This window comes from Phocoena sinus, chromosome 3 (genome assembly GCF_008692025.1).
Source record: "Phocoena sinus isolate mPhoSin1 chromosome 3, mPhoSin1.pri, whole genome shotgun sequence".
In the NCBI taxonomy this organism is placed as follows: Eukaryota; Metazoa; Chordata; class Mammalia; order Artiodactyla; family Phocoenidae; genus Phocoena; species Phocoena sinus.
This window is the reverse complement of record NC_045765.1, coordinates 20,568,083-20,583,333: the sequence shown is the minus strand read 5'-3', so window position 1 is coordinate 20,583,333 and position 15,251 is coordinate 20,568,083. Positions and strand designations below refer to the sequence as shown.

At 40.6% G+C, this 15,251-nt stretch overlaps 1 protein-coding gene across 1 annotated transcript; it reads right to left on the bottom strand.

The window, feature by feature from the left end:
- Positions 1-4,205: 4,205 nt before the first annotated feature.
- On the bottom strand, positions 4,206-13,818 carry THOC3 (THO complex 3). Its single transcript, XM_032629240.1, has 6 exons — positions 13,456-13,818; positions 12,500-12,656; positions 10,884-11,088; positions 7,379-7,540; positions 7,159-7,259; positions 4,206-4,785 (listed from the first exon to the last, which is right to left on the bottom strand). The coding sequence occupies exons 1-6, from the start codon at positions 13,720-13,722 to the stop codon at positions 4,622-4,624; spliced, it is 1,056 nt and encodes a 351-aa protein (XP_032485131.1). The 5' UTR covers positions 13,723-13,818; the 3' UTR covers positions 4,206-4,621.
- Positions 13,819-15,251: the final 1,433 nt, after the last annotated feature.

The following is a 15,251-nucleotide window of genomic DNA, read 5'->3' as shown; positions in this document are numbered from 1 at the left end:
TTCTTATAATTAGCAATTAAATTTCTCTTTTAGATTATATTGTAAAAATTCAGATTCTCTGAGGCAAATGGGCCTGGCACTACCCATTAGCTATATAACCTTGGACGAGTTCTATAACTCTAGGCCTCAACTTTCTCATCTATAAAATGGAGGTAAGCTCCCATATCACAGAGCTCTTGTGAGGATTACATGAGTTAAAACACATATAAAATAAGAAGAGTGCTTGGTACACAGAATATGTTCAACTAATGCTGAATGAATGAACATGTGAACGCAAGCAGTAGTGAAGGGCTTAAAATGAAATGGTCTCATCCCACTCCCACATCCAGCAGTCAAGAAGCGACCGATTCTTTACTCAGGTTTTTAATTGTAAAATATGATATGTGTACTGAGAAGTGCACAGAACAAAACTGTCAATGTGACAAATAAAAAGAGAATAGTTACATAAACACTACTCGAATCTGAAAGTATTGATACTTGTCAGCATCTCAAAAACCCCCCCCATATCCTTTTCCCATCACAATCTCCTTCCCTCTTCCCAGTTAAACACCATCCTCATTTCTTGACAATCCTTTCCTTTAACCTGCATGCATCCCTAACAAGAGTTTAGTTTTGTCAACAACTAACTTTATGTAGACTATCATAGTATATGAAGTCTTTTCTATCTTATTTCTTTCACTCAACATTTGTTTAAAAAATTCATCCACATTGCAGCCTGTAGCTCTAGTTCATTCAATTTTATTGCTTGACAGTTTTCCCACTGTACGAATACACATAATTTATTTAATTTTTGACTCTTAATGAACATTTAGTTTGTTTTCAGTTTGTGCTAATGCAAATCATGGCCAGGAATCCTGCTGTACCGGTTATTCCAGTGCATTTACACAGGGCAGGGGGTGAGGGCTGCTGGGTCACAGGCTATTTATATACCTTCAGTTGATGGAGAGTGCTAAATGCTTTCCAAAGTAGTTGTGTCGATTTGTACTCCAGTATAAGCAGGGTAGAAGATTCCCATAGTACTCCAGGTCTACAATACCTGATACTACCACACTTCATTTATGTATTTGTCAAACTGATTGGCATGTAGTTTCATTGGTTTTGACTCACTTTTCTCTTATTACTTAATGAAGTCGTACACTTTTCTGTGTTTACTGGCTGTTTGGATTTCCTTTTTTATGAGGTTTACGTCAACTATTGTTATTTTTTTATTATTATTTATTTATTTTTGGCTGAGTTGGGTCTTCGTTGCTGCGTGCTGGCTTTCTCTAGTTGCGGTGAGCAGGGGCTACTCTTCATTGCAGTGGCCTCTCTTGTCGTGGAGCACAGGATCTAGGCGGGCGGGCTTCAGTAGTTGTGGCACGTGGGCTCAGTAGTTGTGGCTCGCAGGCTCTAGAGCGCAGGCTCCGTAGTTGTGGCGCACAGGCTTCACTGCTCCGCGGCATGTGGGATCTTCCCGGACCAGGGCTCGAACCCGTGTCCCCTGCCTTGGCAGGCAGATTATTAACCACTGCGACACCAGGGAGGTCCAACTATTTGTTATTTTGAATTCTTCCCCATTTCCAAGTAATACTCTTACATGATGATTTTCTAACTAAATTGGAGGCATTATCTGTTCATTTTCTATTTTACTAAGTAAGGGTTTAGTTCCTTTACACTGTTTCCACACTGCTTAGTAAAGTTATGTCATCATTAGTTATTCCACTGCTCAGGATCTCTGACTTGTAGTGATATACTTAAAAACCTAAATTGTTGATCAACTATAAATTCTCTCAGCGTCACGCTTTGTAAAATGAGGACATTCATACCACCTTTCCTTCTTTCTACCTCCTACCTTCCAAACCTAGCTTTTACATTGTCAAAGTTGAAATTTATATTCTGTTCTATGTGCAGTTAAGTCTTCTGTTATTTGAGAGTCAGTAGGGAGTAAGGTTTAAGACAGCAGGCAGAGAGCCTAAACTCAAAGCCTCAATCCAACCCTAAATTAGGTACAGCCTGGGCAAGTTCCTACCCTGTCTTAGCTTCCTTTTCACAAAAGTGGGAATGATATTAGCACCAACCTCATAAGGCTATTCAGAGGATTAAATGAGTTAATATATGCAAAAGCACTTAGAGCCTAATATATACTAAGTACATACTAGTACATTTCAGTACATACCAAGTTAATGCAAATACATACTAAGTATAGTTTAGGTTAGTTATTTGTTATTACATGCAAGTTGACAATAAAAGCTGCAAAACAAGACAGTATTGCCATTGTTACAATGAAATTAATATTGCCCACTGCAGATGTACTGTGTCTCTGTGTATAGACTACACCTCGTTCCATACGGTATCAGTGTCACTGCCCTCGTGCAGGGTGACCACATACCCCAAGCCGCCTTGGGCAGTTCCAGTTTATACCTGTTGTCCTGATGTTACAGCATTAGAGCACCTCCTTACACTATTGAAGTGTTCTGGTGTGGACAACAAATTAGATAGGTGGTCATTACCCCTGTGTGTCACTGAAAAGGGGGACATCTATAGTGTCAAGTTTAAGTGGTTAAAAATCAACCATAGCTTAGTTTGCTTCAGGTTTATGTCCTAATAGCCTTTTCTCCTCTGGAGTTCAAGTTCCTTCTCTTCCTCTCCCTCCTCCCTTCCAACAGTGCCTAATACCTAGTAAGTACAATATGCCTCAAGGTGTTTCTAAGCTGTCAATCAAACAATCAATAGAAGCCTCTCACTCTAGACTATAGACTTCAGACTATACTACAAAGCTACAGTAATCAAGACAATATGGTAGTGGCACAAAAACAGAAATATAGATCAATGGTACAGGACAGAAAGCCCAGAGATAAACCCACACACCTATGGTCACCTAATCTATGACAAAGGAGGCAAGAATAAACATGGAGAAGAAACAGTCTCTTCAATAAGTGGTGCTGGGAAAACTGGACAGCTACATGTAAAAGAGTGAAATTAGAACACTCCCTACACCATACACAAAAATAAACTCAAAATGGATTAAAAACCTAAATGTAAGGCCAGACATTATAAAACTCTTAGAGGAAAACACAGGCAGAACACTCTAACATAATATGCAGCAAGATCCTTTTTGACCCACCTCCTAGAGTAATGGAAATAAAAACAAAAATAAACAAATGGGACCTAATGAACCTTAAAAGCTTTTGCACAGCAAAGGAAACCATAAACAAGACGAAAAGACAACCCTCAGAATGGGAGAAAATATTTGCAAACGAATCAACGGACAAAGGATTAATCTCCAAAATATATGAACAGCCCATGCAGCTCAATATTAAAAAAAAAAACAACCCTATCCAAAAATGGGCAGAAGACCTAAATAGACATTTCTCCAAAGAAGAAATACAGATGGCCAAGAGGCACATGAAAAGCTGCTCAACATCACTAATTACTGGAGAAATGCACATCAAAACTACAATGAGGTATCACCTCACACCAGTTAGAATGGGCATCATCTGAAAATCTACAAACAACAAATGCTGGAGAGAGTGTGGAGAAAAGGGAAGCATCTTGAACTGTTGGTGGGACTGTAAATTGATACAGCCACTATGCAGAACAATATGGAGGTTCCTTAAAAAACTAAAAATAGAACTACCATACAACCCAGTAATCCCACTCCTGGGCATATACGCAGAGAAAACCATAATTCAAAAAGACACATGCACCCCAATGTTTATTGCTGCACTATCTACAATAGCCAGGACATGGAAGCAACCTAAATGCCCATCGACAAGACGAATGGATAAAGAAGATGTGGTACATATATACAATGGAATATTACTCAGCCATAAAAAGGAATGAAATTGGGTTATTTGTAGAGACGTGGATGGATCTAGAGACTGTCATACAGAGTGAAGTAAGTCAGAAAGAGAAAAACAAATATTGTATATTAACACATATATGTGGAACCTAGAAAAATGGTACAGATGAACTGGTTTGCAGGGCAGAAATTGAGACAAAGATGTAGAGAACGAACGTACGGACACCAAGGGGGAAAAGTGGCGGGGGGTGGTCGTCTTGTGATGAATTGGGAGATTGGGATTGACATGTATACACTAATATGTATAAAATGGATAACAAAAAAATAAATAAAAATTAAATTAATAAAAAAATAAAATAAAAATTAAAAAAAACATAAGAAAATAATAATGATAATGTTACCATAATTTTTAAAGTCCTAGAAGTCCCATAATTAAAAAGTCAGTTTTATTAAATGTTCAATTCTCAACAGTAAATGTATTTCTTTTTTATTATAAAAAATCTCCATCCCTGTCTCACCCTTCCTCACCCACCCCTTCAAACTAGGTGGCAAGCAGAAGCAAGCCCAACAAAGTCCACCATATCCCCAAAAGCAGAAAGACAGGACAAGGTATGCTGGTGTCATCACTGCAGAGCCCTCCTGCAGGGGGCAAGGAACGGGAACAGCTACCATAACAAATACGAAGGAGACTGGAATGGGCAGCCTGATAAAAGACTTGTATAATTTATACCAATTTATAAATACTTTAGGTGCCCACCAACTCCAAGAGAACAGACCAAACTAACTATACAATGGAAGCCTGCCTCTGCCTGGGCCTTCTCCATACATCAGGTCCCCCTATCAGGAATCATTAGGAAGCCCAAAAAGTTTCACAGTTCCAGCTTCCCGACTGCTGTCATATTTGCCATCTTTGTCATCACAGGCAAATGCCAGTAGAGGCCTTTTGGGGTGCCAAGCCACGGTGAAGGTGGGGGACTCACACTGTACCTCCCACAGCTTGTCTCCTATAAAAATCAATATAGAGAAACCAATCAATACATTAATAATAAGAGACCATACTCATTAAGCACTTACCTACATTAAATCATTTAATCTGCTTAATAACCCTATAGGATAAGTACAATTACTACCCCATTTTGCAGAGAACACTGAGGCGCAGAGGGGTCACGAGGCAGTGGGTGGCAGAGCAGGATGTGAACGCAGGCCAGTTAACTTAAGAGCCTGTGCTCTGAACCCGATTCTACCCTTCCTGAAAAAACAGCAACAGCAGCTGTTTGTTGAGCACCCCTTATGAATCAGATGGATTATACTTTATCTTAATAAAGTATAATGACAATCCAGCAAGGCAAGTAATGATTTTAAACCCCATTTTATAAAGAAACAGATGACTGAACAGTTAAGTCACACCTCAAGGAAGCAGCAGGGGAAATAAAAAGGGAAACAGCAGAGTCAGCACAGGAAATCAGTCTGTTTCCAAAGCCACAGATCTTTCTACTAAACCACAAGGACTTTTTTTTTCCAAAAATTTTTCTTCCTACTTGTGGAAGTTAAACATAATTTTTCCAAAGCCATTTTTTTTAGTCCTGCTTAACATTTTTTCAACCTTAGAGTTAAGATTAATGTAGTAAAATGTTCACAGTGTGGTGCTGATTTAAAAATGCATGATACACTGAATTATACACTTCAAACTGGTCAACTATATGGTATGTGAATTGTATTTGAATAAAGCTGTTTATATATATATATATATACACACACATATGCATATATACATATGTGTGTGTATGTGTATAAAGAAGATTTTTTAATTGAAGTATAGTTGATTTACAATACTGTGTTAGTTTCAGGTGTAGAGCATGTACAGCAAAGTGATTTAGTTTTGATTTGTTTTTTTTCAGATCACTTTCCATTACAGGTTATTACAAGATATTGAATATAGTTCCCTGCAGTATACAGTGAATCCTTGTTGCTTATTTATTTTACATAGAGTAGTTTGTATCTGTTAATCCCATACTCCTAATTTATCCCTCCCCCCACTCCCTTTCCCCTTTAGTAAACCATGTTTGTTTTCTATGTCTGTGAGTCTGTTTCTGCTTTGTATATAGTTGTTTTTTTTCTTTTAAGTAATCTATTTCAGGGACAGTTAACCACTCTTCATAATGCTAGGATATGGCAATCTATAGCCACATGTCTGAGCAAATTTCTGTGTTACACAGACATAAAAAATGGTGTCGGAGGCTGCTACTCCCCTTCCATTTCCCTTTCGGCCTTTAACTCCATGCATGCGTTGCTGCTGCGATAAACACTGCAATAACTCTTCTGTAAGGAAGTTTGGTTCCTGACAAGATGTGAGCAGTTTGGACTCAGCAATCCCAATTTTACCCAAAAGGATTACTACATAAGTAAAATGATACTCATCAAAGAATCATTTATAATGGTGTAAAGACCAGAAGCCATCTAAGAGTGGGGCAGCTTAGGTATATACTGGTATAGCCAACGGAATTCTAAACCCCATTAAAAACAGCAGTAGAGCTCAACAGCCATCGCCATGTAAGAAGCTGTAAGACCCTGCAGGTGAGGAGGGAGGGCCCCGGAGCAGCAGGAGAGCACGCCTACATCACATGAACACGAGGGGACATGAAGGAGCTGCATGTCTGGATGGCTGGACAATGCTCACCAAAATGCTGTAAGAGTGGCACTCTTTAAATCGTGGAATGTCAAACTTTTTACTTTCTTTGAAGTTTTCTATATAGTTTGAATTCTTTTAATAAAGTATCATGTATTTCCAAAAACAATAAAGCTGCTTTAAAAAATAAATCTGGGGAAATTCTTTTGTAAAATGAATACTCACCTCTCATTTTTCTATTTTCAAGTTCTGTTTTGTTGCTTTTTAAAACAAATCACATCTATTTTAATAATTTCTTAAATTATAAAATGTATATATGTATTTTTTAAGTCTACATACAGGCCAAAGATAGAAATATCCCGCAATGCTAAAGGAGGTTGTATTTAAATAGTGGGATCATTCACTCATTCATCCATCCATCCATTTATTCATTCATTCTTCTCCCTTTCTGTATTTCAAAAATTTTGTTATAATGGAAGAATTAAAACTGAATAAAATGTAAAATATTTTCTTTAATCACTCTCTTTCAGACCTGCCCCTTTCTTTCCTAATTCTTTGCTCCCTCCATTACCTGACTACAATAGTCATAATAAACAAACTTGCCTTAAGGAGTTTGTGCTAATGCTGGCATTTATGCTAATACCCATTTATACTAGTGCTGGCCAAGTAGTAATGAGCAGAGATGAAAACACATGACAGGAGAAGGCCTGATGGCCAGAAATGAAAGACAGAGGAGTCTCATTATAGTTACCTGTCTCTACTTCAGCAATGTCGATGAAATGATCTTCCGATGCCGATGCCAGCATTTTCCCATCATGGCTAAAACTGAGGGTCCTCACAGGCCAATCCAGCCTATAACAGAGTAGACAGAGGAGACATTAAAATATCCCAGTGAGAGGAGGGCCCAGTTTCACCCAACATGACATAAAACAAATTTATCCAACAAGGAAAGTGCTGGCAGAGCTGCTTACCTGGAAAAGCACCGAACACACACTAACTCATCTACATCCCAGAGGCTGACCAAAGCATCTGCGCTTCCTGTGGCAAAATACTTCCCCATGGGATCAAACTTGATACAGATGCAGTTGGATGGATGGGCGTTGATAGACTGCACAGGCTTCAGCTCTGGGTAGCTGAGAAACAAGACAAACAGCAATCAAACTGGGGGAAGAGGACCGTGGTACTAAGACGGTAAGAGGAGACACTAAGAAGAAAATGGAAGTAAGACAACAGAACAAATATCAAAGACTGGAATTTCAAAACAACTTTCCTGAAATAAAAAGATGTCAAACAATACACTGAAACGCCACATACCTGAGAATATGAACCCAGACTAACCAACAAGAAGACGTATAGTAGTAAAATTACTGGACTTTAAATTAGATTGTCATCAGACTTTTTGACAGTAACACTTTATGCGAAAAGAAAATGGAGTAACATACTTAAGATACACCAGCAAGAATATATGAATTGAAATGTTTATATCTAGCGAAACTATTAATTATAAAAAGTTCAAATAATAAGCACAATATAATAAAGTATCTTTTTTTTCTTTGCGGTACGCAGGCCTCTCACTGTTGTGGCCTCTCCCGTGGCGGAGCACAGGCTCCGGACGCGCAGGCTCAGAGGCCATGGCTCACGGGCCCAGCCGCTCCGCGGCATGTGGGTTCTTCCCGGACAGGGGCACGAACCGAACCTGTGTCCCCTGCATGGGCAGGCGGACTCTCAACCACTGCGCCACCAGGGAAGCCCCATAACATATCTTAAAATTTTAGAAGTATATAAGCTATAATAAGTAGGAACTCAGGGAATCTTGTTCCCCTGAACTCTTCCTGAGGAATCAAAACTGGAAAGTGAGTTTTGACAATCAGTGACTAGAGATGTACCAGACTTACCAGGCTGGTAATGAGCATTAAATACGTAGTTTCTTGTGGAAATTATATTATGTTTAAGGTATAATATGTGATAGCTGTATAATCTGACAATATATAGTATTGACTATTTTTTTTAATGGAGGAAGAATGAGGAAAGCATATTCAAAAAGCAAAATTTACTATTTTAAGCAATCATATTGGTGGTGGTGGTGGTGGTAGTATTGTTACTCTGAAATATCTGTATGTGTAACAAGGGATGAAGGTAATAAGCAACCATGGGATATTCAAATTCTATAATCCCCTGCATCTCTGAGAACCAGAGCACTCAGTTTGGAAGGAAAGAGATTTTAACTGGAAGTTATCAGTATGAATTCACAAAGTATTTTATCTTTAAGGTATATACAATACATATACTTCTTAGCTCTGTCCACTGGAAAGGTCTATAAACAGTCAACCCAACAATATGGACATTCTTAGCTCCAATATTATTTTCTAGTAGAAGAATCCAGGAATTCTCAGAATTTTCTGATTAAAGATTTGAGGCAGGAAAAACATAAGATGAACCTGGCATATCTTGTCATACCAGAGAGCAAGAAACTGAAGACTAATAGGATTATGTCAAAAAAAAAAAGAAAAAACGACTCAGGAACCAACTTGAAGAGGATCCCATTTGCCAAAAATAAGATAATTTGAGCTTCAATAAGGATAATGATTACGATAGACTGAAACACTTCTACCATGCTTAAATCCATGAGTCCATAATGATTCTTTTTTATTTAAAAAACCCTAGGTGATCATCTTTGGAGGTGACAGAGAACTAACTCATTACCTAATGACAAAGGGAAAGAATCAACCATTTATCCTGCTTTCTCTAAATGAACTATATTCCTGGGTAACCAAACAGATTAGAGGAAATGTCTCTTAAATTCCAACAAATAAGCAAGCATTTGGAATCAGCAAAATCCAGACTGGGACAAGCTCCACAGGTTAACAGCCTGCTTTTTCAACAGCTAAGTCCTAAGTAAAAGAAAGGGATGGAGGGGGACTCCGTAGTTTAGCTGACTTAAAAGGCATATCAAACTTTTTTAAGTGGGCAAAATTAGAGTATCTAGAGATGCACACTTGGTAGCTAAAACTACAAAGAAATATTATAAAAATCAAGACTGTTTTTGGGGGAGGGAGTTTTGATTAGGAAGGACAAAGCCCATGGCAAGACTTCTGAGGTGGCCAGCAAAGTACTATTTCTTGACCTGGTGGAGTTACACAGGTGTTAAGCATATAATAGTTCATTAAGCTACACATTTATATTTCATGGTTTTCTGTATCTGTTTTATTTTCTAATAAAAAAGCTTTAAAAAAACAACAACAAAAAACACTGCCTGCAGAATAAAGTACAAATTGCTATGCATAGAATTCCAGACCCAAATAACCTGGTCTCAAATTATACTTCAGCTTTATCTTCCCGTTTCAGGACGTCTCTCTTCAGATACTTTATCTGCCACCACTCCCAGCAACCCTGATCTACCAACTACTCTCTAAATAAATCATGCTAATTCTCACTTGTTTTGTCCATTGCGCAGTTCCCTTTTGCTGATTCTTAAAATTCAACTAATCTTTCAAGGTCAAGCTCAGAAGCTGCCTCCTTCAACCCCCAACTGCCACAATCAATATAAGTTTCTTTCCTTGGGATTCTACAGCAAACTCCCAGGCTCTCACACAGAGCCTATTTCACTCTGCCTTGCATTGCTCACCCAAGATAACAGAAAGAACAGAATCAGACAGATCTCAATTTCAATTCCACAGTTTCATTCATTTAGAGAATATTCACTGAGATCCTAATTTTGTGTAGCAGATACTGGGCTAGGCACTAGGGATTTAACAGTAAACAAGTTAAATACAGTCCCTACCTTCATGGAGTTTACAGTCTAATGGAAGATATAGAGAAATAAACATGCAATTATAATGTAGAATGAGAAATGCTTCCAACAGGAAGTACACAAAATAAGTTTCTAACCTTGGGGGTGAAGATGGCTTCCCTGGAGGGGAAGTGATATTTAAGTGGAGACTTTAAGGGTACGAATTAGCTATAATTCCAAGTGCATCCAGTTCTAGTGCTCACCAGCTGACTAGTGACCCAGAGTCCCTGATCCTCATCTGTGAAATGGGAAGCACACCATCGAGTCCCTAGGATTTCTCTGAGGACTCAGTGAAATATAAGGTGCCTAGTTCAAAGGTGCTCAAGAGAGGTTAGAATTCTTTATTACTACAGTTGAACCTTGAACAAGAAGGTTAGGGGTGCCAATTCTCTGCACAGTCAAAAATCTACACATAACTTAGTTGGTCCTCTGTATCCACGGTTCCTCTGTATCCAAGGTTCCACATCCCAGATTCAACCAACCCCGGATCAGGTAGGACTGTAATATTTGCTCTTGAAAAAATCCACATATAAGTGGACCTGAGCAGTTCAAATCCGTGTTGTTCAAAGGTCAACTGTATTAGTCCTTTTGGGTCCTTCAAAATAGACTCACATCTAATTCACCTTGGTATCCACCACAGCACCCAGTGCAAAGATATGACAGTCCCTTCAGCTAGAACCCCTCACCTGAGTATGTTGATACAACCATTGCCATTTGTCAGGAAGAACATGTTATTGTCATTGTTCCAGGAGATTTCATTGACCTCAAACTTGAACTGCTCCTCCGCTTTGGAACGGTGTGTCTTGGCATCAATGAACGTCACCACATCATCCTTGTTGCCTACAGCAATGGTCTGTCCATCGGGACTCCAGCAGATATTGATGTTCTCCCCTGGGAACCCACATATAATCAGCAAGATAATGTTAGCCCATAATCTTCCAGAAGTTTATTTTGTTATCACAGAAAAACTAGAGCTATCGCCAGAGCTCATTCACTAAGGTCCTCGTCAACAGAAGGGCACTACCACTTACACATCAACTGGGAGTCCAGCACATTCATCTACAAATGTCCCCCTTTAGTTCTCACGTTTCTTTAAGGGACACTTTTTACCCCCATTTTACAGATGAAAAAATGGAAGAGAAATGAGCCGAAGTGTCAAAGCTGTGAAGTAACAGAGCCAAGATCTAAACCCAGACTTGACACCAAAGCCTCTAACTCTTACACCAGCACTTCCCAAACTCCAGTCATTCACATGCCATTTTCACAATTTTTGTACTATCCATGTAACAGCTATACTTTTCTTCACTCCAGATTTTTATTAAAATTGACCCCCCAAATTTTTACTTAAATAGCTTTACTTTAGCAATAAATTCTATGGGCTAGTTCTTTTTTTCTAGTAGGCATTAAAATATATACACAATCAGTTTTTAATATTCATCCATATACCACCTAAATCACTCACATATCACCAGTTGTCTAGTTGGGGAAACCACATCATTCCACCCCCAGGTACAAGTCTTGCCAATAAAGTCCAGTAGCCCACATTGAATACATCAATTAAAAATTTCATCAACTTTACTGATTCTAAGATGCATATTTTTTCACACTTTATTACCTATAATATATCTTAGAATGCATCAGGATACATCTCAAAATTTTCGGTGTATCATGACTATATGATAAATAAAACTTTATTTTTTTTCCTAATGGTCCATAAAATACTGATGCATCTTATAATCAATAACATCTTAGTCAATAAAATTTAATAAAGGGCCTCAAGGTTTATAAGGTAATACGTGGTGAAAAACAGTCTGTAAATGTACTGCACAACTTCCAGGTCATTTTCTCCCAGACCATCAAAGCCATTTATTCCAAGATCAGCCATTCTAGCCTATCAGCAGTTTCCCAAATTCTCCATTCCTTTGCACATGCTCTTCCCTGCTAGAGCTGCTCACCCAATGCACCCTGACCACTAAATCTATATGGCTACCCTAAGAGTTTGCTCAAATTCTGTGAGGCCCTCCCTATCTCCCCCAGGCAGACTTAAGCATTTCCATTCTGGGTATCTACTTTGTAGACTTCTCCGTTATAGGATGACCACGTCATATTACGTTAGTGTTTTTTTTATACATATGTCTCTCTCCTTGCACTAAACCCTAATATCCTTGGAGCTGGAAACTGTCTTATTCAGCTCAGGATGTCCTATACCTACAGGGTCATGCACAGAGAAGATACTTGCAAAATGCTTGTTGAATGACTATAAGTAGCTTATCTTCCTACTGCCCACTCTCTGAATAGTCACCTTTAGTGTTCACAGTGGCAATGCATTTTGTAGTCCTCACATCCCAGATGCGAATGGTTTTGTCTCCAGATGCAGTGACAAAGAGATCAGGATTACTTGGATGCCAACAGAGCTGGTCCACACTATCCCCATGTCCCCGATAATTGTTTTCTTTGACCTGAAAGAACAGAATACAGATGTCACTTCACCCATATGTACCTGCCTCCCCATGTAACTTCTCAACCTTATTTAAACAGAGCTATCTTGTGACCAACAAAAGTTTGGGTAATTAGAGAGTCAAATCCTTCCAAGCCTCTTCCCCCAAACTCCTTCCAAAATCCTCCCTCCCTTCCTCCCCAATCAGTCTGAACTGTTCTGAGGATGGGTTCCACATCAATGCCCTTACTCTTTTGCTCTCCCTGGCCTTCCTCCTTCTTTCTGGTTTTCTACCCTTACTCTGCCACCAAGGGGTCCCAACCCACCTGCTCATTGCCATGGAGGCCCTATCATTTTCAGAGAGGCCCTCCTTACCACCACAGTGAGCCCACCACCACTGCCCCTAGCCACCCCTCACCACCACACAATTCCTCCCACCACTCTCCCACACCCCCACCATCCTCCTCACCACCCATCCATCCATCCTCCTCACCCCCGGTCTTCACTATCCCCGCACCGCGACTCCCCGCTCATCTTCACACCTCCTTACTACTACACTCCCTACACACGGCCACCTTCCCTAACCACCAGTCCTCCTCTCCAGCATCCCCATCTTCACCCCCTACCACCCCAGCCCGTTCACCCCCTCCTCACCCTCATACTCCTCTGTCTCGCATCACACACGCCCCTCGTCTCCACACCCCTTCACCCTCCTCCCCTCTCCTCACCTCCACACTCCTCACCCCCGTTCTCTCCTTGCCACCACACCTCGCTTTACCACAGTCCTTCTCCCTAGCCTGGGCCGGGTCCTAGCGGCTCACCAACCGGTCCTTCTCCAGCAGGAAGACGCTGGCCGTCTTGTCGAAGGACCCCGAGGCCAGGCGACGCCCGTCGCAGCTCCAGGCCACCGAGTGCACCTTGGCGCTGTGGGCCGGGAACTCGCGCGTCTTGCTGTGGCCGCGGAACAGCTCCTGCATCCCGAGCACGTAGCGTGTCGGGCCGCTGTTCACTGAGCACCAGGGAGCCATCGAGCCAGGACCGCTCTGGCCCAGCGCCGAGGGCCCCAAGGACGCCGCGGGGATCGCCATGCCGAGCGGCCTGACACCGGCTGGGTTGACTCTACGGGACTGCAGTCAGCCCTGCCGCCGCCGCCGCACACATGCGCGCGGGAGAGCGCCCACTCTTCCGCGCAGCCGCACTGTGGCCCATCCAGAAGGGACTACAAGTCCCAGCCTGCAGCGCGCGCCCGCTTTTGCCTTTTCAAATAGTCAGGGTTCCACTTTAAGTTTTCTTTACAAATAACGGTTAGAAGGTTTTTAGGGTCTTTATTTTCCCCTTACCTACTACTTGGTATATATATTTGTATCCCTGTTTAATCGAAGAAATAAACCAACGCAATTCTTCTAAACCTCCGTTCGCCGTCAGTCAGAAACACCTTTTTTCTAGGGGTGCTCCCCACCTGTCAGCCACATCTCTTAGAGCTGAAGGCTCTCAATTTCTTGCTGGAGAAGGACGAGCTGGTGAACTTGTGCCGGGTAAAGGGCTAGGAGTTTGTAGGGGCGGGAGGAAGGAGGAGGGGAGGAGGAGGTAGGAGGGGAGGGGAGGGGGGGAGGGGAGGGGAGGAAAGAGAGGTGGAGGTGTTGGGAAGGGGTTTGGGGATGTTTTTAAATATACAAATTCTTTGTTTTTAGAAGGGGCTATATTCACATGATTATATATGCAAAAATATATAAGATACAGAGTGAAAAGTAAATGTCTGCCTGTGTCATGCCCTTTAGACTATTCCCCACACTTCACACCCATACCTTCCAAAAAATATTGTTAAATTTCTTTTGTGGCCTTCCAGAGATAGTTTAAGTGTAAATAAGCACCTTGGGAGAGGTAGATAGGTGTGTGTGTATCCTACCCCACCCCTCAAAATGGTAGAATTCCTTACATAACTTGTTTTCTATGGTAAACACCTGTAAGAAATCATTTCTTATCAGTATATGCATATGTCTCATTCTTTTCATGGATGCAGTCTTTAATGATATAGATGCATAATAGTTTATTTGACTGATCCCTTTGGTGGACATTTTGTGTCCATGATTCGCTTTTAGGACAATACTGCAGTGAACATCCCTATACAAACTTCATTGTGCACATATGCACTTTTTTATTTGAATAAATATTGCCAAAACACCTGAAGAAGTTCTAACAATCTACATTTCCACCAGCTGCATGGGAGAGTGTCATAAGGTCCTAAATACTAAGTGAGTCCTCATATAAAGCACAAGGTTCTGAGAGGGACCTTAGGAAGTGAGGCCCTTTTCTTTCCCCAATTCACTTCCCTACCCCTTTAAAACTAGAAATTCTTGGAGACTTCAAAGCTTTTTAGACTCCAAAGAATATTGATGACATCACTAAGATCTTGGGGTGGGAGATTATTTGGTATCTAGTTTTCCCTCCTTAGCTTTCATTTTCAGGAATCTTCTTCATATGCTCGCATGTTTTTTTTCCTACATACACTGAGAATTTATATCTCTTGGTCCCAGATGAGGACACTGAAGAAAGAAGAGGTAAAATGTCCTGCTCCAGGTCACATGGCTGGTATTAGAGGTACTGACTTCAAATTCTA